This window comes from Pelecanus crispus, chromosome 6, assembly GCF_030463565.1.
Source record: "Pelecanus crispus isolate bPelCri1 chromosome 6, bPelCri1.pri, whole genome shotgun sequence".
In the NCBI taxonomy this organism is placed as follows: Eukaryota; Metazoa; Chordata; class Aves; order Pelecaniformes; family Pelecanidae; genus Pelecanus; species Pelecanus crispus.
In genome coordinates, this window is record NC_134648.1 from 63,018,969 (window position 1) to 63,046,003 (window position 27,035).

The following is a 27,035-nucleotide window of genomic DNA, read 5'->3' on the forward strand; positions in this document are numbered from 1 at the left end:
TTGTCAAACTTAGCTTTAAACACAGTTCTATCCCTCCATTTATAAATGTGATGCCACTTTCATCTTTTGACACAGATACTGGTGCTTTAATCAATAAACAATAAACTGCTGTGATCATCGTTTCATTGGTAGTTTGACAGTGGCTGTCTCTGGACTAGCTTCTTTGCATCCTGAGGCTGGTGGGTTCACACTGGTGTTGGCAGTGGGAGGATGTTTATGGAGAGTTACCTGCTTCTGGAGTCCTTTGCTGTGAGGAATACATATTGGTTTCTTCTTCCTCTCCATTCTTTCTCTTGTTTGTACCCTTCTTTCTTCCACTTAGGGTCCTATTTATATAAGTTCGCTAACATACGTTTGCATCTTTCCTTTTCTTCACTGGTCTGCAGCTCCAGGTTACATCTGAATGTACTATATTCAGTGCCATTTATGTATGTTAGATGCTTTCTCTTTGTTACCTGTAAAACCAATTTTGTCCAGTTCTGGGTCTGAGGGGTTTTTATTTTTAACTGACCATTACAGAGTTGTTTATAGCATGGAGTCTACAGTGCCAAGCTTCTCCCTCATCTGTTATCCCACGTCTGCTTTCTTATGTTCCGCATCCTGTGTCTGTACTTTCCAAGGTCTCTGCTACTGTACCAGGCCTGTATATCTCTGCACTACACTAAATTGCTGTCGCAGCTGGACCAAGTAAAGCAAAGGTGGAGGCAGATCAAGAAAAGTTCAGAGAGAGGAGGCCTGACATGCCTTAGTCCTGAGGCCTTGCAAACTCAGTACAAAGCTTATGGCCTGTTACTAGTAATAGCAATAACATATTACAGGGCCACACAGATACATCAGCTTAATTTTCGCATCAAAAGGATCTTTTGTCATCCCTGCTGAATGCTGTTCTTTGTCTAAGTATCAAATCTTAGCAGTTTCTTCTGATATATCTACAAATGCTGTAATAGGAAATATTATTTTTGCTTTTTTTTTAACACTACACTGAAGTTTAATTTTTCCACAGGTAGGTTGGAAGTTGACATAAAAATACTTATGACTGATGATCTTAAAGGTCTTTTCCAACCTAAACGATTCTATGATTCTAAAGAAGTTTCAGTTCTGAGGTGAACATTCTAGATAATGTCCGATTGTAATTCCCACAGTTATCTCAAATCTTAACTAAACCAGTATTAATAATCTACAGTTACTGCTTTGTAGAATGACTGTGGGTTATATATGTTGGTTTTTTCTGAAGTAGTTTCTAAACAAAGTGTTTTATATGTATATATAAAGGTATATGTATGTATATACAAGGTATATAGATACCTTGAATTAAATAGTCATGAAATTGCAAAATTGATTCATTAGGGTAATGAGTCTTAAAGATGTTACAGTGGTGTGCTTCCAAACTGTCTTCAGGATAGTGTATGTGGATGTGCTGTGCTTGTTTTACAAGTACTTGTGTGAACTGAGCAGAAATGAAAGTAGAAGAACAGTTGAGTGTAGACTTGTCTGCTCTAGGCTGTTTTAAAAGCAGAAAGTGAGCAGATGGTCACGGCTCTGCCTACCTGCCTGGGTAGGCAGCACCTGAGATAGCTAAAGTTACAGAACTATTTCGGAAATCATAAATCCGTTGTTTACCACAGGGTTGTAGAACTTTTCTCTCAAGAATAAGTTGCCTGGTCTTGATGATATCTTATACCTATTTCCTTTTCTCCTGTCCAGCAAGCAAATTATGGCTTGGCAAAATCTTTTTCTTTCTTAGTGGAAAGATCCATGTGTGTACCTTTAAAAGTATTTGAAGAATTCTTATCAGGCTATAGCCCCCAGCAAGAAATTTTGATCCTTTATTTTATAAACTTCTGGGGTTTTTTAATTTCTCCCAAAGAAAATCTTTGCTTCCTGAGTTAACTGATTCTGGGCTTTAAAAACACATTTGTACAGAGGCTTTTAGAAGTTTGAATGAATAATTCTCATGGGTTTATGCTATATTTCACTTTGGAGTTCTTTCCGATGCATGATTCCTGTAAATACATTTAACTATCTGTTCACATCTATATTTTTCTCATTGTGTTAGGTAAGTTTAGAGAACATTTCCACAAAGGAGACAAGGTTGCTGTACATGACAACTGGAGTTCTTCTTCAGAAAGTAGTCTGTGCCAAAAGCCTAGCTGAATTCACACACATTTTCGTTGATGAAGTAAGTTAGTGGAAATAAATTTAAATTTCATGTTAAGAAAACCTTCTTTTTTTGTCTGTCTTACCATGCTAGAGAAAGAAAATTGCAGACATCTACTTGTAAAGATGCTTTGTGTAAGTTGTCCCAGCCAAAACTTCTTTAAATAGACTTGTCTCAGTGTTCCTTTGAGCAATGAAGTTTAGAACTGAGAGTGTGTGTGGGATGTTTGAGAGTGCTTAGCTTTTGATACGAGCACCTTGAAATGTTTTCTGAAATCCACTGCCTGGATTCCAGGAATGTTTCTGGCTAGGCCTATGAGGAGGCGGCGGCCAGTTTTTACTCTCTTGGCTATTACTGCCCTTAGAAAGTGTCTTTACTCTTCATGGCTGTCCTGAAAAATAAAATAGCCCTCTGAAAATTCTGTCTTCTGGCCAGATTTACAGTCCACTCATGTAGATTCATCATTATTGCTGTCCGCTAAAAAGCTGAACAAAATATACTTGTAAGATTTTTTGTAATTTGTATATTTTTATGTTTTATGTTTTTTTTCTGAGGTAAACAGTATTTGACTATTAAATATAGTCAGATGTGAAATTGTGCTTTCACAAACTGTGAATGTAAATCATGTATAAGGTATAGGAGTAAATGGGATGTAGTGGCACAGAAGAGGACCTTTTTTTTTTTTTTATTATTTTGTTAAATGCTGGTTTTCATTTTTATTCCGTTATGGTATTGTAGCTGAGAGTGTCTTTGATTCTTGGATATTTGAGAAGCAGGGAGAGACAGTACTTGGTGTACCATTAGACCATTACAGTAGTAATGAAGGCTGTCATGAGTGCACTGGAGATGGCACATTGGGAAAACTGGAAAAGATTAAGCAAATAGTTACACTTTTGTATGAAGAAACTTTAGGACTTCATTCAAACAGGCAAAAATAACAAAACACCCCCCACCAAACCAAATGCTAAAGAGTTGTACCAGTTGTTTTCATGGGAAAGATTTGAGACCACTCTAATATATTAGCAGGGTCTTGCAAACCTTGACATTTTTAAGCCTAAGATAAGGAAATGCAGTTTAGGTATAAGATGCAAAAGTTTAACAATAGAAACTGCTACATAGGGAAGTGTTAGATTGTTCCTTTATTAGTGAGTAAAGTTTTGTGGCCCCTCATGCAGGAGAACAGGTTTATGCAGAGGTTTCAAAAACCTTATTTGCTTGGGTGCTGTAATTTGAACTGATGATAGCAGCTTGTACCACTTCTTTCAGCAGCTCCTAGCTTTCAAGACTGTATGTGTGTTTTGCTTCCCCAGCCAAAATTCCAGTCCCTCCTGTTCCCCATATGCCACTTTTTTTCCCATTTACCTTGCAGATTGTGATCGTGACCCAATAGTAACCATTTTTTGAAGATGTCCCTGCTCATTGCAGGAGCATTGGACTAGATGACCTTTAAAGGTCCCTTCCAACCCAAACCATTCTATGATTCTGTGATTTTTAGCAACCAGATGCTTTTCATTTCATTCTTAATTGCAGGTCTCAGCCCTGTTAGAGTGCTGCAGGCGTTTAGGAACATACCTAAGCAAACCTAAGTCTGAAAATCATGACTTCTCACAGCAATATCTTGCTGTCAGCCTGAAAACTGCCTTAGCTACATCTTTCTTGTAATGGAACAATATTGAATATAAGTATATCTTTCTATTATATTAGAATATGCTAACTACCTTACAGAGGATGAATGTTGACCTTTGAAGATTAAGCTCTGGAAAAAGCTGCTGCACTGTAAACTGTAATAATTCAAGAAAGGGATATAATCATCATCAATGATGTTGAGAAGAGGTATTTATTGAACTGTAAGGAGCAACCAGAAAAGTCAGGTGCTGGGATATATAAAGAATTGGGTGGAAAATAATCATAGAATCATTTAGGTTGGAAAAGACCTTTAAGATCATCCAGTCCAACCATTAACCTAACACTAGCATTTTAGAAAGCAGTTGTTTATTTTGATCATAGCTAGAAGCCATTGGGAACACAGGGAGTCAATTCAATTTGATTAGCTGTTAGACAAGCCAGTTTAGTCCCTGCCTGGATCATTTGTAATCTTAGCGGTACAGTTGAATTGCCCATCTTCAGTATCACTTCAGCTGTTACTGTCAACTCTAGTAGAACTAGTGGCTAGAGCTCACAATTGGTTTTCCAGTCATTCTACAATTTTCATGACTTAATAGTGGCATATGATTTTTCACAAAGGGTGCAATAGTCATTTGAAAAGCTGTGTTGGGATTTGAAAATACGATTAACATGCATAGTCTTAAAAGGTGTGTTTTCTTCTATGAAAATGTATTGTTGTTACAAAAATAAAGCATGAAATTGAGTAGCAAAGAAAGAGATTGTCAAAAAGAAGAGCATGAATTAATGACAATTAAATTGTGTATAATGTCTTCCAGGCACATGAGCGTACAAAAGAAATGGATTTCTTGCTCTTGGTGATCCGTAAACTGTTGCGTACAAATTCACAATCTGTAAAGGTAGGTTCAAAGTATATTCTGCTGCTTTTTCTTGCAAGAATGAATTTTTACATGTGTTTGATCTACAAAGGGCATGTTTTAGAGAACTTACCTTAAAATGTGTCATTATTTTTTACTAAAGTGTTATTTAGTTTGCTGCTCTTCATAAGCAAACAACCTAAAGGGCATTCTTTTCCTGGCTGCTATGTGTTCTGAGAGACTTTTTTTTCCCTCATGTTAGAATGCATTAGTTTCTAAACTCTGCTTAAGGGTAAAAAATGCAAGATGGATATTTGACTAGAATTACATATAGGGTATTGAGGGCAGTGCTTATCCTTGGTTAAATATGGTAGCATTAACTCTTGGAAGTACTGAGCTGCTTTTTTAAAATGGCACAACTATTTGGAAAAATAGCAAAAGCCAGAAATGCTGTATTGTAATTTGTAGGCAGACCTGGTAGTAAAACGTGGCTGAGATTTTTCTCTGCACATTAGGTAATTGTGCTTTGTACTAAAGCAGAGTTTGCAGAGATTTAGCATGACTTAGTCTTTGTGGTCTCAAAGTAATGGACTCTTGAATTGTAAGAAATTAAATACAGGTGATAGAGGTAGGCTAACTAGGTATATTTCTGTGCAGCTTTTTGGGACTGCAGAAATTTTGTGAGACTGTACATAAGTGCTTTAGTTAATTGTTCAGTTAATGCAAACTGTTCTGTTCAAAACAGACATAACCTGAATCTACGTTGGCTATTTTTGTTGATATTGGAAGGGAATCTGTTTTCTTCTGTACAACCCACTGCATGGAATTCAGACTCAGATAACTTTGTCTTTAGATCTTCCAAGCATGCTCTCACTGAAAGTGCCCTTCCAGTTGGCACAAGGCATGTCTGTGCACTTCACATCTTTTACTTTTTATCCCTTTTCTTGCTGATAAAACTCATTTGTCTCTAAATTCAGACACAGTAGTGTGAAGCTATTCAGCCTCTCTTAACACTTTGCTCCGCGTACTGAGAGTACCAAATAATTTGACTACACTCAGTTTGTGAAAAGTTTGGCATTGATGCTGATTATCTGGTGGTTGTCAATGGCAGGAATCCCTACAGGTCCTATCATCTTTTCTGTTAGAAGATATTTTTCATTTATAGGTTCCTGAAAGATTCCCCTCCCCCTCCCCCCCGCCTAATTCTGATTAAATCTCTCAAAATTGTCACTGGAAAACTTTATCTCCTTTATATCCTTCTCTGCAGTTGTTTCTTCAGATGACAGTTTCATATTGTATAAACCTGAGACAATCTTACATTTGGGGGGTCGTCCCTTGGAATTTTTTTGTGGTAGGGAGGGGGAAATTTGATATCAGTTGCTGGGTTTTAGCAGAGTGGAACACGTAATTCAGTTTGAATTTATACACTAAACCCAGTGTCTCCTACTTCATCCCTTTTCAGCCCCTTTTGAAAAACTGTAAAGGAATGGACATTGATCATGTGGCAGGTTCATTTAGAAAATGCAAGATTCTACTCCCAGCCCCCCTGGATTCATGAAACAAAAGGGCTCAAGGAAGCTTGTTTAAGGGAAAAAAGTGTATTTATAATTCATATGAAATACATATAGGTGTTTGTCTCCTAGTCTTGACATTGTGGACCACAGAAGTAGCAGGTAACTCAACATTGCAAACAGGCTGGCAAGAGTGGTTCTGACATGGAGGACAAGATCAACCTGTTGTGGTTCACCTGCCAACTATATTGAGTTTTCTGGCAGATGGCTGGTGCAGATTATTGATCTTTCAGATCACAGGGCAGACATTTGATTGACTGTTCTAAGGTTGCTCTTGCTGGGATGGGGTTGTTGCAAGAAAACCTACAACTGTAAGAATGGCTCTATTGGGTCAGACCAAACAGTGCAATTTCCGGTAGTAACTGGTAACAGTTGCTTAGGTAGGAAAGTAAGAGTAGGATAAAGATAGTTATATTTCCAGGCTCCAGCAAATTGCCACTCAGGGACATCTCAAGTGAATAGTTGTTACTGTGCATATTTTTGGTATCATATGGTGGGTCTTTAGGCATATCCATGCTGCACAGGTGGTTTTGGACTGCTTGATCTTGAAGAACTGTCTACTTCGATTACCCTCTATTCCAGTGTGTTTCTCTGCCATGTTGGTGATACATGCTTGTTGAATTTCCTCTTTGGGAGCAGATCAAACTCTTGGTTTAGTAATGTGATCCTTCAGGCACTCTGTTAGGAACCTATGGTTTTCCTTACAGTTTGGAAGGACTACATGCAGATTAGAGAGTGAAAATTACAAAGATTGTCTAGAAGAAGAGGTAATTTAATATTCCTTGCCTGTAAATGCACTTAGGAGACTCTAGATTGGATTTTGTTTCAATAGCCTTCAAGCAAGGTTACATTTAGCCTGCTTTCCTAGCATTGGGGAGCCACTATCTATCAAGCCATGAGCCAGTTCATGCCGTAGTGGGACAGGTTTCATATCATAGAATGCTTTGGGTTGGAAGGGACCTTTAGAAGTCACCTAGCCCAGCCCCCCCGCAGCGAGCAGGGACAGCTTTAACCAGATCAGGTGGCTCAGAGCCCCATCCAACCTGACCTTGAATGTTGCCAGGGATGGAGCCTCTACCACCTCTCTGGGCAACCTGTTCCAGTGCTTCACCACCCTCATTGTAAAAAATTTCTTTCTTACGTCTAGTCTAAATCTATTCTTCTTTAGTTTAAATCCATTACTCCTTGTCCTGTCACAACAGGCCTTGTTAAAAAGATTCTCCCCATCTTTCCTGTAGGCCCCCTTTAAGTACTGGAAGGTCGCAATAAGGTCTCCTTGCAGCCTTCTCTTCTCTAGGCTGAACAATCCCAACTCTCTCAGCCTGGCCTCATAGGAGAGGTGCTCCAGCCCTCGGATCATTTTGGTGGCCCTCTTCTGGACCTGCTCCAGCAGGTCCATGTCCTTCTTGTGCTGAGGGCCCCAGAGCTGGAGGCAGTGCTCCAGATGAGGTCTGACCACAGCAGAGTAGAGAGGCAGAATTCCCTCCCTCGACCTGCTGGCCACGCTGCTTTTGATGCAGAATTATGTTTGCAGAATATTTGCAGAATTATGTCCTTTCAGATTTCTTCTCCTTTCAGGATCATGTTAAATGACTTCATGATTTAGTCTACCCTCTCCATGTATTCCTTGTGCCTTTACGTGTGCTTTGGACCTGAGGACAGGGGTACAATGCCCACTTCATTATCTTGCCTGCCTCTCACTTCGTAAGGGGGATGCTCTTGTATTTCACTGCATTTTTGCTTTGGGTGTTGATGTATTTATTTAATTCTATTTTTTAATTCATGCAAGGTGTCAGGAAAGCAAAAGAAGATTGACTGTGTCCCAGTTTACAAGTACTGCTTAGAGTGGATCAGGAGACCTGGAGATAAAGAAGCTGAACACTACAGAGTTAATTATAACTCCTTGGCTCTTTGTCCTTTTTCAAGTTGAAGCTGTCTAGTTTATTCCAGCTGGCTGCCCTGAGCAGTGGGAGCACATTCCAAATAGAGGGGTTAGAGGGTATATAGCTGTGGTAGTTTGACCCTGGCTGGATGCCAAGTGCCCACCAAAGCCGCTCTATCACTCGCCTTCTCAACTGGACAGGGGAAAGAAAATATAACGAAAAAGCTCGTGGATGGAGATAAGGACAGGGAGATCACTCGGCAATTATTGTCATGGACAAAGCAGACTTGACTTGGTGGAACATCAGCTTAGTTTATTACTAATCAAAACTGAGTAGGAGAGAGGAGTGAGAACATGTGTAGGGTAATGAGAAATAAAACCAAATTGTAAAACACCTTCCCCCACCCCTCCCTTTTTTCTGGGCTCAGCTTCACTCCCCATTTTCTCTCCTCCTCCCCCCGAGCAGCACAGGGGGATGGGGAATGGGGGTTGTGGTCAGTTCATCACACGTTGTCTCTGCCACTCCTTCCTCCTCAGGGGAGGACTCCTCTCACTCTTCCCCTGCTCCAGCGTGGGGTCCCTCCCACGGGAGACAGTCCTCCATGAACTTCTCCAACGTGGCTCCTTCCCACAGGCTGCAGTTCTTCACGAACTGCTCCGGCGTGGGTCCCTTCCACGGGGTGCAGGCCTTCAGGAGCAGACTGCTCCAGCGTGGGTCCCCCGCGGGGTCACAAGTCCTGCCACCAAACCTGCTCCAGCCTGGGCTCCTCTCTCCACAGGGCCACAGGTCCTGCCAGGAGCCGGCTCCAGCGTGGGCTTCCCACGGGGTCACAGCCTCCTTTGGGCACATCCCCCTGCTCCGGTGTGGGGTCCTCCCTGGGCTGCAGGTGGATCTCTGCTCCCCCATGGACCTCCATGGGCTGCAGGGGCACAGCTGCCTCGCCATGGTCTTCATCAGGGGCTGCAGGGGAATCTCTGCTCCGGTGCCTGGAGCACCTCCTCCCCTCCTCCTTCACTGCCCTTGGTGTCTGCATGGTCGTTCCTCTCACCTCACTCTTCGCTCCAGCTGCAGTTTGTGTCCTGGGCCTTTTTTTTTTTTTCCTTCCTTGTTTCCCCTTCTTAAATGTGTTATCATAGAGGTGCTACCTACCACTGTCGCTGATGGGCTCGGCCTTGGCCAGCGGCATGTCCGTCTTGGAGCTGGCTGGCATGGGCTGTATTGGACATAGGGGAAGCTTCTAGCAGCTTCTCACGGAAGCCACCCCTGTAGCCCCCACACTACCAAAACCTTGCTATGTAAACCCAAGACAATAGCCATAGCCACTAAGTCACTTCATTCTTCTGCCTTCCCCCATTCTGCACACATCATGCTGTCTAACCAAGGAGAAAAGAACAAAGCTGTAAATTCTGAATTTCATAATAATTGAAAGAAAAGGTGTCACCAGGTAGCAAATGTGATTTCTGTTCTTCTGATTAGGTTAATACAGGGTAAGAATCTTGGTAGAGTCAGCAGATCAAGGAGCTTAGTGTGATCCTTGAGAGTTTTAAGTTGCATAAATTAATTGAAACTGAGAGAAAACTTATTTGACATTTCAAAATCATTACAGTAACGTTTTTAAGGCTGGGTTATAATTACAGTTACTGTTCTTACAGGATTAAACCTATCTTTTCATGGAGTTAAAGGCACTCATATCTAATCTAACTGTTTAGTAAAACAGGAGATGAAAATACTTAGTGTACACTTTTTTCTTTTAAGGACTGTGTAGAGATAAGCTTAAGGAAGAGTACCATATGTTTTTTGGTTGAACTTTACAACAGGAAAAAGTCTTTCATGTTGTCTGCCCTAGGCATCTAGCCTGAGCTGTTCTCTTACAGATACTTACCTTTCTCCACATGCTATCTAGGGAATCTTAAGCATTTAGCTTTGATTGTCTTAAGCGTGCCTAGGATACATAGCTATAGTAACCAAAATTAGACCATTTTAGCATAAAGAATAAGTGGAGATTCCAGCATAGTGTGGCATTTTATGTTAATATTTTACATTTGCTGTGTAATTTTTCTAACAGATAATATTGATGTCTGCTTCCATCAACTGTAAAGAATTTGCTGATTACTTTGCAGTTCCAGTTCATAATGGTCTGAATCCAGCCTATGTGTTTAAGGTGGAAGGCAAACCTTATGCTATTGAAGAATATTATCTTGATGATTTGAAGCACAAGGTTCATTTCAAGGTATTGTAAATACAACTTTATTTCTTTGGACATAGTAAGAAAGACATCGGAATAGTCAATTGAAAGCTGTGTAATAAAATCACAAATAACAAATTTTACATTACAGTTCTAGATAAGAATTAATACATGATGATAAAACAGGAGTCTCCTTACCAGCAACCTAGTATTTCTTTCATGTAACAGAAATGGAATGTAAGGGGCTGGGAATTTCAAGTAGTAAGTGACGTTTTGGTTGGTGGTTTGCATCCAAGATGAACAATGTGAAAGTCTGTGCAGAAAGTAAAATGAGGATTTACAGATCTCTTTGAATACAGCTGACAAACCCAGGGAGTATTTCCCATGTTGGTTCATGTTGCTGCTATGTATCAAAGGCAGAAAGAGCTAGGAAATGAAGAGAGTCATCAGAAAAGAAGCATTTATGATTAGAAGTTTGACGTTATCAAGTTGGCTTCTCTACCAGCTGAGGTTCATGTGCTTCCTATTTTTTCCTTTTTTTCTTTTTTTTTTTTTAAATAGTCCCAGAGTTGTTATGCAGTAGTTTTGAACATATTTCTATTGTAGTCATGTAGGCCACAATGGCAAATATGTAATTTTGAGTAATAAAAATATGTTAGAATAATAGATATTCACCAAATCCCTGGTGGCCACCTAACAGCCTATATGGCTGCACTGGAGAATTGCTGCTCTAATGCCTAAGGAGGGTAGTAATGGCTGAAGACTCATTTGCTGTGTCAGTCTTTAGCTTATAATCTGCGCAGTACATTTGTTTGTAGAGCTTCTGACATGCTGTTGTATAGACAACAGAAAATGAAAGAATAAATGTAAGTTTGAATTAATCTGGTATCTAGGCCCTTGTGAACCTCATGAAGTTCAACAAGGCCTGCATATGGGTTGGGGCAATCCCAAGCACAAATACAGGCTGGGCGGAGAACGGATTGAGAGCAGCCCTGAGGAGACTTTGGGGGTGTTCGTTGAGGAGAAGCTCAACATGAGCCAACAATGTGCACTTACAGCCCAGGTGGCCAACCGTATCCTGGGCTGCATCAAAAGAAGCGTGGCCAGCAGGTCGAGGGAGGTGATTCCCCTGCCTCTGCTCCACTCTTGTGAGACCCCAGCTCTTTAAGGTCCCCTCCAACCCAAACCATTCTATGAGTTTGTCTGTGGTTTTGTAATAGGAGTTTGTTTTACAGTTGAAAAACAGCTATGTAGGAATTTACTTGAATGTCTGAACTCTATCAGTATTATGGTCCAAGGCAAAATAAACGGGTTAAAGCAAAGTAGAACAAATGCACTCAGGCTTTGATAGTAACAACCACTCTAAAAATAACTGGGGCGTGGGAGTAATTATTGGTCAATTTTGATAATTCAGGACACTGTTATAATGTTAATACAATGAAGAAAACAGGGGATGCACTTAAAAAGTAGCAGTAAGTGAACATACTGTTATTCGTTAGGTTTCATGCCTCAATTCTGCAGAAACTAAGAGAGATAAAGCAAACAGGTAGTTTATGGGAAACGCAGAAGAAAATAATTGCTTATGTTGTATGCAGCACAGGCATTGGTTATGCCTCAACTCAGGCAAGCTAAAATAAAAGGCTGTCAACTGTTGGAGTTTTAATGCAGCCAAAAAAACCCCTGAAGTGCGTATAGCAGTTGGCCCATCAGTTTTTATACATTACTGTGGCAGCTCAGATAAATAATACGGAGGAGATTATGTAATATATGATGTTTGTAAAAGATTTTTGGTGATAGATAACAGCAAAAAGATAACCAAGAAATTCAGTAAGAAGTCTACTTTAGTCATTTGCATTTGTCATAGCTGCGCTTTGAGCTGAATGTTAGCTGCCACACTTTTCACCTCAAAGATTGTGAACAAAAGGAACTGCTTTCAGTGCTTATGCCTTTTTATGTTTTTTTTATTTGTGTACATGAGCATTTAACTTCAATTTTTTCAAAAAGTTTTCATCTGTTTCTTTATGTTGTGCTGTCCTAGCTATAGCCATTCTGTTGTTCAATAGGAGAAGAGTATGATTGTTCAAGAAGTTGTTTGTACCTTAGGGCAACAATGGAAGCACATAAGTGCTCTTGATTTTCTTTTCTCTTTTTTTTTTTTCCTTAATATGTATAAAAAAAAAGAAGAAATTGAATTAGAAAGCACTGATGTTTAGTCTCGCATCTTGTTTCTTACGGTGCTATGTGCAGAGATTTTCTCTGAATAGTTTTATTTTAAAAAATACTTAAAAACATGGAAGGTCTAAGAAGATTTATGTAACATCCTAATAAAATGAGAGAAAATGAATCTGAGTGTTAAGGCAGTTAATGAGTTAACACTGTCATATGGAAGCAGGCGCACATCTTTCATCATGCCAAAATCAAAATCAGTTATATAACTGCCTGAGGTACAGGCTTCAGGCTTTACTTCTTAATATTTTATTTTTGCCTACAAAAGCCTGTAAAATTCACATAAAAGAGTATAGAAGTTAAAAGAAAAAACAGTCTTTGCTTTTTAGACAAATAGAATTTTTCCAAGTTTCATCTTGATTTTAAAATTAATAACTATAAAATCAGATTACATAAATCAACTCATTCCTTATAGCATCTTGATTGGCATCAGTTTAGTCCTTTGTAACAGTCTCATTTGCTGCGAGGTATGAACCTTTGTCCGTTCTGAAAAAATCTTAAAATAATTGGATGTTACTGTATAAATGTAGAATTCTTTTATGAATCCTGCAGAACTGTTTCCTTGAATATGTCACTTGTTTCTGTAGGTGATAATGTTTTAACACTATGCTTGAAAATAAACATTTTCTTCGAGCAGTTCTGGCGGGTAATTTGGGAATTCACTGACATCAGTTGTGATTTGGAAGATAAATAGAAATGCCAGTCATTATTTTTCTTCTATATGTATGTTTGCAGTAAACCCTTTGCTATGGCTAGATGGACATCTAGCTGAATCAGAGATAAAGCTTTCAACTTGAATTGCTTCATTTGTAGGAAAGAATAAAAATAAGAGGGAAGGAAGGGAGAAATGCTCTTCAGTGTAGCACTGGCTACCCTTGCCCAAATATTGGGTTGTTTATAGGTGCTACTGTTTAATTTTTTAGTATAGGTTTATAAAAAGTAGTTTCTTTTTCTTTTGGCATAATGGCCTTTGTAAGCACATTGTTCTGGATATTTAACTGGATCATTATTTTGTCATATCAGCACCCTCTAAGCCCCAAGGAATCAGTGAAGCACAGGTTTTGACGAAAAGTGCATGAAGGCTGTACCTATAGGCAAATTTAAAGCTAGTTGTGTAAATGCTTACCTATTGCTGTAGTATAGTATTGGAGATATCAAATGCAAATTAATTGTATAGTTAATTCTGTGAGCAGATTTAAAAACAGTAAGCAACTAGGGAGTCTAGATGTTAGTTTTTGGCAGTAGATCTGTGAAATCCCATGTCTCTCTCTTACCAAAGGCAAAAAAGAGAGTCCCATTTTTGGCTTGCAAATGTAAAAACTCCTTCATATCCCTGGAACTGAAGTCAGAGTCCAGATGAAAGGTAGTGAACTGCTGTCAAAAGCTATTCCGATTGTGTTGTATTATTTCAGTCAGCTCTGACTGGGCTTTTGGACTTGCTGTTTGTCACATCGTTACCTTTTATTAGGAGTGATGTGGCAGCCTTGTCATGTTAAAGAATACTAAAGGTACAATTGGTAACAAAATTGAAAAGACAAATTTGACAGTTACTTAAGCAGGGGTAATCTAAAAACAAAAATCTTATGTTCAAGCAGCCCAGAAAAGAGAAATCCCTTAGATTATCACATATATTGGGGGAAAAAAAAAGTACTACTTCTCAAAACTACTAGCATGTTGTCTGTGGTTTCTCATGGACTAATCAAACTTCATTGGAAAAGCGTTACTATAGTGGATGTAAATAGCAGTTAAGAAGTTCTGGGACTGATAGAATTGTACCTGAAAAGTCTACCTGGCTAGTTGATTCAAGGGCTTCAGAGAAGGGGAAAGAATATTGTCAAGTTCTAATAGATGGCTTTTTTAGATCCTCCAATCCATCCTCTGCGAGAACAAAGCAGGATAAATTTCTCAGGGTTTTCAGAAAGGAGTCTTTCTGCAGACAGCAAGGCGACCTAGGATTGACATGATGCAGTCTTACAGGTTGACTGTTCTGGTAAGGGTTGGAAAGCTGAGGACTGAGGTTGCAGTAGCAACCATTGCCAAATTAATGTTAGCACTGGTGCTTTTGTGATTCCATCGTGAACTGCTTCAGAAAGGGAAACTGGTAGAAAAAAGTAACTAAATTTTAATAGTTCAGATAATTAAGTTTTCTGTTATTTACTCTTGGATAGGTCTATAGGTAGCAGTAATACCTCTTTCTGGCTTTCATTTTGCTTTGTTAGATAAGGTAAGTCTTTGCTGTTCTTTTACAAGACAGTCTCTTCATTCTTCTGGTCATTGAAGTAAACATAATTTGCCTCTGTTCAGGATTTGGCTGATCCCCTTAAAAACTGGTAAGAATTGCAGATGTATTGTCAGTCCTCAGCATCACAAACGGAGTACCTGTTGGCTTCAAGAGTTCTTTTACTTTGAGGGCTGACAAGTATGCTGACTGAAAACTTTGACAGGACTTGAGTCACTTCAGAGTGAGGGGCAGTTCTGTACAGTGTCACTAACACATCGCACTTTCCTGATTCACCCCCGAGTCATCTTTGCCTTTCATTCAGCAGCATTACATTGGAAGATAGCCATTTTCTTTTGACCAAAGTAGCTGGTCCAAGTGGTTCTTTGTTTTCAACCAATACACCATCTGCTTGTATCCAAAATTTGTAAATTCAGATGCATAGGTTTACATTGTCTTACTGGATTTTATCTCATTTCAGACAATTGAAGGACACGTTAGGTGAATTACCATTTTATCAGTACACATAGGATGCATTCCAACTTTATCAGTGTATCTTTTAATTGCCTTTTTTTGCTCATTGAAAACTTTTGCAGAATCTTCTTTTGCTTATACGATAACTGAATTGGAATAAATGTGTAATCCTAATCTTGTGCTTGATTAAAATCAAAACCCTGTGCAATGTGGACAACTGATAAATACCTTCTGCTTCTTTTACCGGGAGACTTGGAGTATCTTAATTTTGTGTGTAGAAATTATTACTCTTGCCCACTCAGCTTTCATTTTGAATTTCTTTCCAGGAGAGGCTTTTTCCTTACACTTTATATCCTTGTTAAATGTCCCTGGCTACAGCTGCATCTTATCTTATGTTGGTATTTATCTGCACCTATTTACCAATTAGTACTGACTACTGCATTTTTATTGTTATCATGCAGTCCAGTTCTTATGGAGTGTTATGCTTAAAGCACAAATGTTCTGTTTTCACTGCCATTTTAATTATAGTACCATTCCTTAAAAGTAAAAATGAGAAGTCCAAGCCTAAATAAAGATATATTTGAATGCTTAAATACTGTTGTAGCGTACCAAGCAGCAGGTGAAGGCGACTGATAGGCCAAGAGAAATACTTGGTTGAGCATAAATGTAAAAATGGAGGTTTGTTAGCTAGTGAGAAGATACATGATTTCTTAAAGCATACACACAACAACCTGCAGAGAAAGAATGTAGAGGCTGATGACTTGAACCTATTGTTTTTCTTGGGAAAATCTTGGATGACTTAAACTTCTAGATTTCAGTATAAAAGTAAATAAAATATTTCACTTGAGGGTGGAGGGAGGGAAGAGGGAAGAACTTCAAAGGCATGATATGAGGGAGAGAAGCGCAATTTGACTGTAGGATTTCTAATCATGTGAAGTATGTGGAGGGCAGAGTACGCTGCAATACAGTTCTAGAGAAGTTAGAGATAGCAGTTAGTCCAGTAAAGAGTTTCCCCTAGAATGAGGAGAAACCCTGAGAGTGAAAGGTAAGCATTGATCAAAAGGCATTTTCCCTACAAGGGAAAATGTGTAATACTATAGACCATTCCCAGAGCATGTCTGGTTCATTTGAGCATTTTCTTTTTAATTGAAATGTGATTAAGTCATTGTCTTAGCTCTGAAGACTTGATGGTTTAAGTTCTCAAATATTAAAGCCCTGAGTTTGTAACAGAATACTAGAAAACAGTGTAGATGTGACGTGTTTGCCATTATATTGCATACAACAGAACCGTAGTTCTTTGACAGGTACAACCTAAAACACAAGATCTATTAAATGCAGAGATAATTTAAATGAGAAAGAGGTACATGATTTATTTGGCAGTCAGGTAGAGACCTGTGTTATAACAACTCTGAGAAGGGTTGTGCCTGCCTTATACAAATTCCTCTCCTTGTTATCCTGTTCCCATGGGTTGTGGTTAGTCTCACGTGCTTAACACTTCGGGATAAGGAGTATGTCCTGCAAACGTTAGGGGATGGAGTGTGGGCTAGTGCTTATCTTAAGTAGGTAAATATCAGAAGTATTTCTTTAGCAATAGAATGGTAGGATGCTTGAAGGAAAATGTCTATTTAGAAGGTAATGAGTGCTCCAGATTGAAGTTGCTTCTTTGTACAGCTGTGCTGGATCAGTTCTAATCAAAAAGCACTTGACAAATCAACACATACATGTGATATACAGCCTTTTAGCCTGTTACACTATGTTAACCTCAGTACTTTCTTCTCCACGCAGCTTCCTTCTCAAAGAATTGAGGAACCAGTGATAGTAAGGGAGATGTATGAAGTAGCAGTGTCTTTGATTCAGTCATTTGATGAGTTGGAGATGAAGAGCAATAGGTAAGATACAGTTCAAGATCTGGAATCAGTGGTTCTTTGGGGAAATGAGACACTAGTTAAGGAACAGCAGCAGCCCATGTATTAAAGTTATTAGTGGTAACTTAATTTTCTATGCATCTCTGCTTTTATTTTATGTATTTGTGTGATTTCTACTCTGGTTAGTCATACTAAGACTGCTTGTAGGTCTTCCTGAATGCCCTGTGTTCTTGAAATACACTGCATGCCCTGGAGTGTAAGTGACCATTCAAGCCAGCCATGTCATATGGAAACTAGATTCTTTGCTGCAGACCAGAGCTGAGTATTATTTATATGAAGAATAAAAATAGAACTACTGTTTTGTATTGTAAACTAAAACATACATTAAGCCATGGAAAAAAGAATACAAACTAGGCATTAATTTTCACTGGCTGTTTAACTAATGCCTTACTGTCTTTTAGAATAAGTAAATATTAGTTTGTATTACTCTGCATTTTGTAAATTGATGTTTAGTGTCTGAAAATGTAGTAAAGTTGCTTCTACAACTTTGGTCTAACACTGGGTGTATATTTACTTTAGGAATGGTTTTTGTTGCTATATATACTAATCCTTTATAAATGTATGTTGAAGAAATAATTTTGTTTTGTAAACTTAATTTTTTTTCAAACTTAGTATTATGTAAACTTTGAAATTTTAAGAAAGCATTACTTCAGCTCACCTGAGCAGTTACCAGGTGAACCACTGAAGTACAAGTGTTGATAGAGGTACATAAATATAATAAATTTGGCACCAACTTTTTTACAACATATAGTGACTTCTGAGCTTTTTTCCTTCATGATTTCTTTTGATCTTTTCAATTAAACTACATTTTACTAATAAGCTACCTTTTATAAGCAAGCATGAAGGCATTAGCATTTCAGCTTTCAAATACCAAAAGGGCTATTACGAACATCTATTGTAATGTATCTTCCATTAAAAACTATGCTTTCCGTTCATTATATAGTTTGAGAGTAGAGACTCTCAAGATGCCTGAAAAAAGTTTACATCAGGAATGATTACAACAAAAAATTAGTTCTGTCTTACATTAAGGTGATTTTAGCTTCTTGACTCATAACGGATAAACTTAGAGGGAGACATCTTCAATTAATGTCATGACCCGTAGTTCTTGATAACGGTTAGCTTTTTTTACGTGCAAGGCGTTTGTTAAAGGTATCTAGTGATATTTCTAGAATACAAGATTATTACATACACTTGAAAAATTACTAAGTTTGCTTAGAATTCTGCAGTAGTATACAACCTTTTCATTTTAAGATCTTTGGTAACCTAATCTTGATTAATTTCATTGCTAAATAAGAATGTTTTTGTTTTGACATAATTTTTAAGACAAAACTAAACCTAATGATCTATTTCCAATGTTTCTATACCATGTTTTTCAGAAAGCATGGTTGCAAGTAGTGTTTTGAATTCCATTTCTTCAGGAAGTTTAAATAACACTGAGGTTGTAAAACTAATGAAACTGCATTTTCTTGTTAGGGAGAAAAAGAACTTGAACGTTGCGTCAGAACGTGGAAGTGTGCTAGTGTTTTTGCCAGGTGAGTATATGTCTTAATAACTTTCTCTTTCCTTATTTGTCATCTAACAAGATTTCTTTTGATGCTTCTTCCAGGGATTTATTAAATACATCTAACCGGGGTTGATTGGTCTATTTGGGCATTTTTCTTGCAAACTTGTTTAAATATGACTTGGACACGTTCTAGTGGAGAGTCACCTCAGAGTCAGGAGCAGCTGTTTCCTTGGGCACAGTGAGGTCTATCCCTACCAGGACTTTCTAACTCTCTGTAAAATCTTTATGAATGTCATTTCCCTGCTGTGTAGAGCTTAGCAATAGACATGCTAGTACTAGGGCTGGAAACACAGCACACCAACGCAAAAATATACTGAACTTGCAGAGTAGCTTTCAGTGGTGGGTGTTCCCCGCCAGCTAAAAGGCATTAGAGCTGCCTTTCTTAGAGTTACCTTCTCTATGAAATCAATGGGTAGAAGGAATTACTTTGCTGTGTCAATGTAGGACCCATTCTAGTTTGCCATTAATAAAATAGGGAGACCACCTCTGGTGCTTCTGGCCTTTCATATTGGTGTTGTCTGGTGTGCTTTCAGACTTCCTCAGGCCCCCTGAGTCTTCATTTCAGGCTGAAATTACTCTTCAGCATTTTCAATTCCCAAATCTTTTTTGTCTTTCACTTTGAGGTTTCGGGAGTTTTTTTGGGTTTTGTTGGTTTTGGGGTTTGGTGTGTGTTTTTTTTTTTTTTTTTTTTTTTACACTATGCACCTATCCCTGATGGCTTATAACTGCAACTGATAAAATGAAACTTTTTGTTTAAATAATTTGGTAAATTCATGAAAACCTGTGTAGATAGTGCTTTCTGAATGAGCTGGTACTCAGGTTTGTTTTTTATTGTTGTTCAGTGTTTGACCTTGGCCTGTTTTATAACTGGATACTCAAGACTGATTTTGAACACAGGATTAGCAAATACCTCTTCAAATTTTTTTCACAAATAGTCTTTGTACAGATTTGGACAAAAGGGGAGGAGAGCCCCCAGTTTACAAGAGGGCAGCTGAGACACAGGTTTGGGTAAAAATAACCTCCACATTTAGGACACTGATTTGAGATGTCTAGATTTTTTGAGTGCTTACAATTACATAGCATCTTGTACATTCAAAATAACACTCCCATTGACATTTCAAGCTGACTAGGCATCAGCAGCCAGAAAGAGTAGTGCCGTGCTGAGGAGTACTGTTAAGTGATTTTTGCCCACTGCCTTTGTGGAACTCAGTGATGGGGCAGAATCCACTTCCATAGAGCAGCTGCAGCTGTCTTGAGTAGGATGCCATGTTTTCCCTTCCTGTTGTAATTGCCTGTCTTGTTCAGTGCTTAATTTTGTTTTTTAATGTTACTCAGTCTGATTCTTTACAGATAACTATTCTTCAGTACTCAGCTCTCCTTTGAATCCAGAGCTAGTCCATCCCTACGTACTAGGTGATACAAAGTGCCATGTTAAACTGTACAGTGATTTTTTTTTTTTTAACATGTATGCATAAATACGTTCCCAGTGGGCTGCATTAAGTTTGCACAACCAATCTTAATTCTGGCATTTTTTCATTTTAGTGCTTGACGTGGCAACCGTAATGTTTCTTGACAATATACGTTGATGTATAATTCTTTAGACTTTTTGAAGATCAAGTTGGAAAAAGAGGTCAGGCTGTGTTGACTGAAGCGTCACTGAGCTACACCTTCAAGTATATAACATGCTTCCGCCAGACTAGCTGACGGGCTAAATGAAAGCAACAGTAAGTTGTCATCCACTTCAGGAGCTTGCAGAAGAAGAGGATGGCCTGATGATTTCTGTGCTTTGCTGGTGCTTGCTGATGGCAGGAGTTGCATGACTTAAAGCTTTAGGGTTTTCTTTCAAAGGCATTCTGCTCTGTTCTGCTGTGTCAGCCTCTTTTGTTTTCTTTTGCACTTCTCCATGCCCCACTCTCCCTATTGTCCTGGTATGTTTGTCAAACAGATTGTATTACTAGTTTCTTTTTCATTCTAAGATCTGTCTCTCCTGGTGGCAGCCTTTTGTTCTGTAGGTGTCATGATCAACTCTTGTCACTTCCAGAACTGGGCAGCAGATGCTGCCTCCTGTGCCTAGTCAGTAATTACTCGACTGATTAGTAATTGTTATTAATATTTGTTATGCAGAGTCTGCTTCTACAAATCATGGATCAAAGTTCTTTTAATTGTTTTTAAACATAAATTGGATTTAAGCCTTGATGTCTTACCCAGATATTTAACCAGGTAGTATGGCAAGTAGGAAGCATTAGACAGCGAGATAGTTGAGGAGTACCTTGTGGGATCAAGTAGGTCTGGTAGGCTGTGTCCAAACAGACCATATCCTGGTGTTCTTGTGTTTTCTCCATATTGTTAATTACATGCTCTAGTTCATGAACAGATGCTTTTTTTTCTAATTATGATAATCTTTAAAAGTGGTACTGTTTTTATATTTCTCAGTCTGCATGTTTTTCTCTGCAGTGCTGAAGGTGTTTTGCTTAGAGCTTTAATTGCTTCATTATTGTGCTAGTCATTAGGTATTTGGCCAGTTATTTGTATTTTCAAGTACTCTTACTTAATTTGAGCTGTGATGTGAATTAGGCTTCCTGGCTGTCTTTTTTAGGTTTTAATGACATTGCTTTCCCCTCTAGTAGCCTCACACAAATGACATCTCTGAAACTTTTAAATTTCCCTCTGATTTGCCCTACCACCACCATTTTTTTTAACTCTTCCAACTCACCTGTTCTCCCCCTCACCCTGGCTTCTTTTATCTCCCTTACCTATAGTCACTTCACCTCATTTTCCAGTTTCAGTCTTTCTGACTCCAGTAGCTGACTAATCTCCCCATGTTCTCCTGCAGTTTCTTTTCCCACCCAACCATGTATTATCACCATGTTGGTTTCTTGCTGAATCTGTTTCTTCTTTTCTTGCCCTGGTTTCTTGCTTTCTGGCCTCTTTCCTTGCTTACCTTAACTTGATCACAATTTCCCATCACATATCTGTCTTTCCTCTCATTTCTGAATTAAGTTGTTTTTCTCTCTTACCTTACCAGAAAATATCTCTCCTCCTCCACTTGTGTTTGTCTTCCTTCCTTCTCACTTCTGAAGTCAAGTAACAGTCATCTAAAGGGTGCAAGAACTTGCACATCCAGGTGCCCAAATTGCATTTAGTCTCACAGAAAATTGCAGCAATCCTGTACTGCAGTTACAGAATAATTTCATTTTTAATATCCAACTGGGGAAGCCCAAAGTTGGACAGAGTTTTGAAAATGGGGCTTTTGGAATTGAAGTCTCAATAAGAAGTAAACTAGGCTTCTCAGAAACGTTTATGCTTGTGGAGGTATTCAGAAAGACCGCAAAAATCCCTTAGCAGTAAGATTTCCCCTGGCAGACATGAAATCCATGCCCTGGAGAATGGGCACAGGAACTGGCAAAGGTAAGATGGCTGAGGCAGAAATAACTAATTTTTTTTTTTTTTTTTTTTTTTTCTTCCTTGGTCCTGATCTTGGAAACGACTTATTTTGGCTGAAATACCCAAATTTATCTTAAACCAGACATTCAGAAGTGGTGAATGTTGTCAGTTGTAAGGAACTGAAAAAAGGGCTAATAATGTGACACTGGCAGATGGCCTTTATATCTGATATTGCCACTTTAGTAAGTGTAAAACTATGCAAAATGCCTCTTGAAAAATTGACTCACAGTGTTTCAGTGGCTCATTATTACATTTACTGTTTAACTCTTCTGCTGTTTTATTATGTCGTGAAAAGGAGGTAATAATGAAAGTCATTTAAGAATTTAAGTAGACTTGAGAATTGGTTTTAGAATTGTTACTGATGACTAAAAAGAAAACAAACTCTTGATTACTTTTCCCTAGGTCTGAGTGAAATAAGCTACATGCACTCATGTCTCTCAAATATATTTAACAAAAGGTAAGTTAGACCACATTTGTTTCAGTTTAATTGAACTTGAACATGAATCCTTCAGCTGTATGAGTTCTAAGTACATGATTATACCCCTGTGCCAAATTGTATTAATTTTTATATTCTTGCCTCAGTAAATATTTCACTAATATATTTTCTTTAGGTGGCAAGTGTACCCACTTCACTCACGTGTGACATCAGAAGAACAAAGTAGTGTATTTTTGACTACAGTTCCTGGCTACAGAAAAGTAAATATTATTGGATTGTTACTTCTTAAAGTGTATGAAACCTTTTGCTACAGTAATAATAGCAAATAATAATGCAAATAAATTAATATTAGTTGTGCCAAATCAAACCATCATGTGAGGGCAAAGCAGTTCTGTTTTTTCAAGATGTAAACTGATTGCCTTTCTTACCCGTTGCCTGTTCTTACCTGTTAAAGCTGTTGCTGTTAAAGCTGCTGCTTTAACTGGTGGTTAGACCTCAAGAGAAGTGCAATGACAGGAAGTTATCCTTAAATTATTGTGTGATGCTGTTTTTATCCTTCAGAATAGTTTGTGCATGTCAATTCTTCCACCTGCATGACAGTAATATGCTGCTGGTGGCACTGCATAGCAAAGTAGTCCCCCAGGATGGGGGTCTCTTGCCTGCTTTGTACCCCACATTTTGGCTAGTGTCTAGGTTTTCTTTATCACCACTAATAGTGTGATGTTTTGTTATGACAAAGGCATAAGGAAATATTTCCATCTTCCTCTATATTGTCGTATGCTTTATTATGCTTTTCTGATCTTAGGACAAGAAAAATACAAGTTTCCTTGTGTTGTATTGCCTTTTTTAATATGCAGAGCAGAAATATTATGTTGCCATTACATTTATATTTCATCGTAGCAAGTTGGATTCTTCATGTAGAAACATTAATATGAATATTTTTTTCTTTATGCATTCATTGCTCATTTCTTTTGTTTGAAAACTCAGGTTATTCTATCTACAAACATAGCTGAGAGCTCTGTAACAGTTCCTGATGTTAAGTATGGTAAGTCATCTAGATCACGTAATTGTGTATACGCTGTACTTGTAATATTTTCCTTACTTGTGCTAGCCTAAATCTCCACAACATGTCACCATTTTATAAAGCACTGCTGTTGGAGTTTAATTTTGACTGTTGTTGAATTCTTTCTTTCACAGCAGAGAACAGTTTTAAATCTGAATATATGAACGAATAGTAGAGCTACTGAATGGGGTGTTGGTTTTAATCTTTACTGGAGGGGGGGGCGAAATTAAATGCAGTAACAGGCAGAATCAGACCTCATGTCACAAGTCCTTAAACTTTCCATTCACATTCTGACTGTGTGTTGAAATAATTGCATCAGATAAGCGAATTCTGATGTAGAATGTCTAAATGCAGAAATGATTGCCTTTTAATGCTTGTCATCTGTGCTAATTGTTTATTATGTTTATGTTAAAATCTGTTTGCAGTTCTGTTAGCATTCAGGGTATCCTGGGTCTGTTTTTTTATAACTCTAGTGTTCTCTCTATTGCTTTTCAAATAATTGAAACTTTCTTTTTCTGATGACACAAAATCAACCACTATTTTTTCCACTGCCATGGGGATAAATTGTTTCATAATAATAATAGATTTTTTTTTTTCCTTAATTGCAGTGATAGATTTCTGTTTAACTAGAACTTTGGTTTGTGATGAGGAGACTAATTACCAAAGTTTGAGACTCTGCTGGGCATCTAAAACAAACTGTAATCAAAGAAAAGGTAAGATGACGATAGGTAATGGAAAGGAATTTTAGAAGCTAACCTTCATGGAGAATTCTGCATTGCTCTTCATTTTATTAATAGTAAAAAGCATGGATTATTTTTGCCGTGAGTAGTTTATACAAAAACGTAATTCCTTACCATATCAGGATATTAAAATGTGATTAAACAACCATGCCTGAATGTTTAATTTTGTTCAAGTATTTTTCCAGAGAAATGTTTTGTATTTTATTTAAAAATATTAAAATTCATGGACCATAAAGCTTATGAGGATTCTTTGTTATTTAATAGTCATTTTTTTACCATGGGCCACTTTTTAAAAGGGGAGATAGGTACTGCTAGGTATTTATTAACTACTTGTGAGTTTCACCAGTAAAAGAAATTTTCAGGTCTGTTTGTCACTCTTAAATCACTTCAAATATCCACAGCAGTCTCTAGTGTAGACCAGTGTTTGTAGCACAAGGTTAAATAAGATTTCATATCGGGTCTTCCATTAAGACAGTACTCTCAAATATCAAAATATTTTAGTTTCAGTCAAAAAGAGTACTAAATAATTTAGTAACAGTGATATCTTTAGATATAAAAATATCCTCATTCTTAAATATTTTGAGGACTTCACAGTTACAGCTTGTGCTGGGTTGACGTTGGCCGGATGCCAGGTGCCCACTAAAGCTGCTCTATCACCCCCTGCTCAGCTGGACAGGGGGAGAAGAATTACAAGGAAAGGCTGATGGGTTGAGATAAGGACAAGGAGATCACTCAGCAATTACCATCACAGACAAAACAGACTCAACTTGGGGAAATTAATTTGATTTATTATCAATCAAAACAGAGTAGGGTAATGAGAAATAAAACCAAATTGTAGAACACCTTCCCCCCACCCTTCCCTTTTTTCTGGGCTCAACTTCACTCCCCATTTTCTCTCCTCCTCCCCCCGAGCAGCGCAGGGGGACGGGGAATGGGGGTTGTGGTCAGTTCATCACACGTTGTCTCTGCTGCTCCTTCCTCCTCAGGGGAGGACTCCTCACACCCTTCCCCTGCTCCAGCGTGGGGTCCCTCCCACGGGAGACAGTCCTCCACGAACTTCTCCAATGTGGGTCCTTCCCACAGGCTGCAGTTCTTCACGAACTGCTCCAGCATGGGTCCCTTCCACGGGGTGCAGCCCTTCAGGAGCAGACTGCTCCAGCGTGGGTCCCCCACGGGGTCACAAGTCCTGCCACCAAACCTGCTCCAGCCTGGGCTCCTCTCCCCATGGGGCCACAGGTCCTGCCAGGAGCCTGCTGCAGCGTGGGCTTCCCACGGGGTCACAGCCTCCTTTGGGCACATCCCCCTGCTCCGGTGTGGGGTCCTCCCTGGGCTGCAGGTGGATATCTGCTCCCCCATGGACCTCCATGGGCTGCAGGGGCACAGCTGCCTCGCCATGGTCTTCATCAGGGGCTGCAGGGGAATCTCTGCTCTGGTGCCTGGAGCATCCCCTCCCCTCCTCCTTCACTGCCCTTGGTGTCTGCATGGTCGTTCCTCTCACGTATTCTCACTCCTCTCTTCGGCTGCAGTTGTGCAGGTTTTTTTCCCCCTTAAATATGTTATCGCAGAGGCACTACCACCATCACTGATGGGCTCAGCCTTGGCCAGCGGCATGTCCGTCTTGGAGCTGGCTGGCATGGGTTTTAGTGGACATAAGGGAAGCCTCTAGCAGCTTCTCAGAGAAGCCAGTCCTGTTGCCTCCCCACTACCAAAACCTTGCCATGAAAACGCAATACACAGCTTGCTTTCCATTTGGTTCTGGGTCATTGTAGGTTATGACAACCAGCCAATATACAACCAGTAGAAGCAGAATTTTGTATAGCAGACTTGACTTGTTATGCATAGGACTTAAAAATACGGCCTAATTCTCCAGTGGGGAGACTGAGTAGAGTACCCTTTAGTTTCTTGAAATGAATGGTGTTTGGATTTGTGAAGATAGGCTTTCTGAATCAGTGTGTTTTCTATAGTTAGTAGATCACAAAGATGATTTGTTGTTCATCATGGTATCTTAAATGTAGTTTATCTAGAAGATTTTTGCTAGCTATAGGGTCAAATAGGAAATGAGTATACTAATTGTGTAAAGAAATACAAACACAAAGCATATTTACTCTGCATATAGAATCTTCGGTTCGGGAGCATGCTAAAACTTGCGTTGACATACCTATCTATATTGAATTTAGATTTGGTAGGACTTGCCTTTTCCTGGTTTTGAGGAAGTGTATTTTAGCACAGGCTTTGTCATGTCTTTTCAACTGAGAAGGATGGATGCTGATTTGAGGGCAGTTATGTGAAGGATGTATTTGAGTGAAATACTTAAGTAACTCTTTTGTTAGTTACTGCTGCTATGAAAGCAAAATGATTTCATCCGATCCTTATGTAGGAAAGGATATGAGAATGTCTCCGCTGGGCCTGTTTGCTACAGTAGAGCAAAATGCTGGTCAGCCTGCAGCATCGGCTGTCAGGTGCTGTTCAGCTGCCCAGAAGGCTTGTAGGTGGATGGGTTTTGAACAGCCTGAAATTGGGCAGTTTACAAATTGGTGATTTGTTCTTTTATGTGAAGGTCGTGCTGGACGTGTTTCCAAAGGGTATTGTTATAGGCTTGTACACAAGGACTTCTGGACAGACTTTATTCCAGAGAAGTCAGTACCTGAGATACTGGTAAGGCACTTGG

At 38.9% G+C, this 27,035-nt stretch overlaps 1 protein-coding gene across 1 annotated transcript in view; it reads left to right on the forward strand.

Annotated features, from left to right (window-relative positions):
• The window catches only part of LOC104027376 (ATP-dependent RNA helicase TDRD9), an 89,576-nt gene that overhangs the window by 31,756 nt on the left and 30,785 nt on the right, over positions 1 to 27,035 (forward strand). Inside the window, exons 5-14 of the mRNA XM_075712450.1 lie at positions 2,057 to 2,179; positions 4,600 to 4,680; positions 10,158 to 10,322; positions 16,981 to 17,084; positions 18,594 to 18,652; positions 22,531 to 22,585; positions 22,740 to 22,824; positions 23,552 to 23,609; positions 24,236 to 24,340; positions 26,925 to 27,022. Coding sequence (XP_075568565.1) covers positions 2,057 to 2,179; positions 4,600 to 4,680; positions 10,158 to 10,322; positions 16,981 to 17,084; positions 18,594 to 18,652; positions 22,531 to 22,585; positions 22,740 to 22,824; positions 23,552 to 23,609; positions 24,236 to 24,340; positions 26,925 to 27,022 — 933 coding nt within the window. The remainder of the gene's footprint in view (positions 1 to 2,056; positions 2,180 to 4,599; positions 4,681 to 10,157; positions 10,323 to 16,980; positions 17,085 to 18,593; positions 18,653 to 22,530; positions 22,586 to 22,739; positions 22,825 to 23,551; positions 23,610 to 24,235; positions 24,341 to 26,924; positions 27,023 to 27,035) is intronic.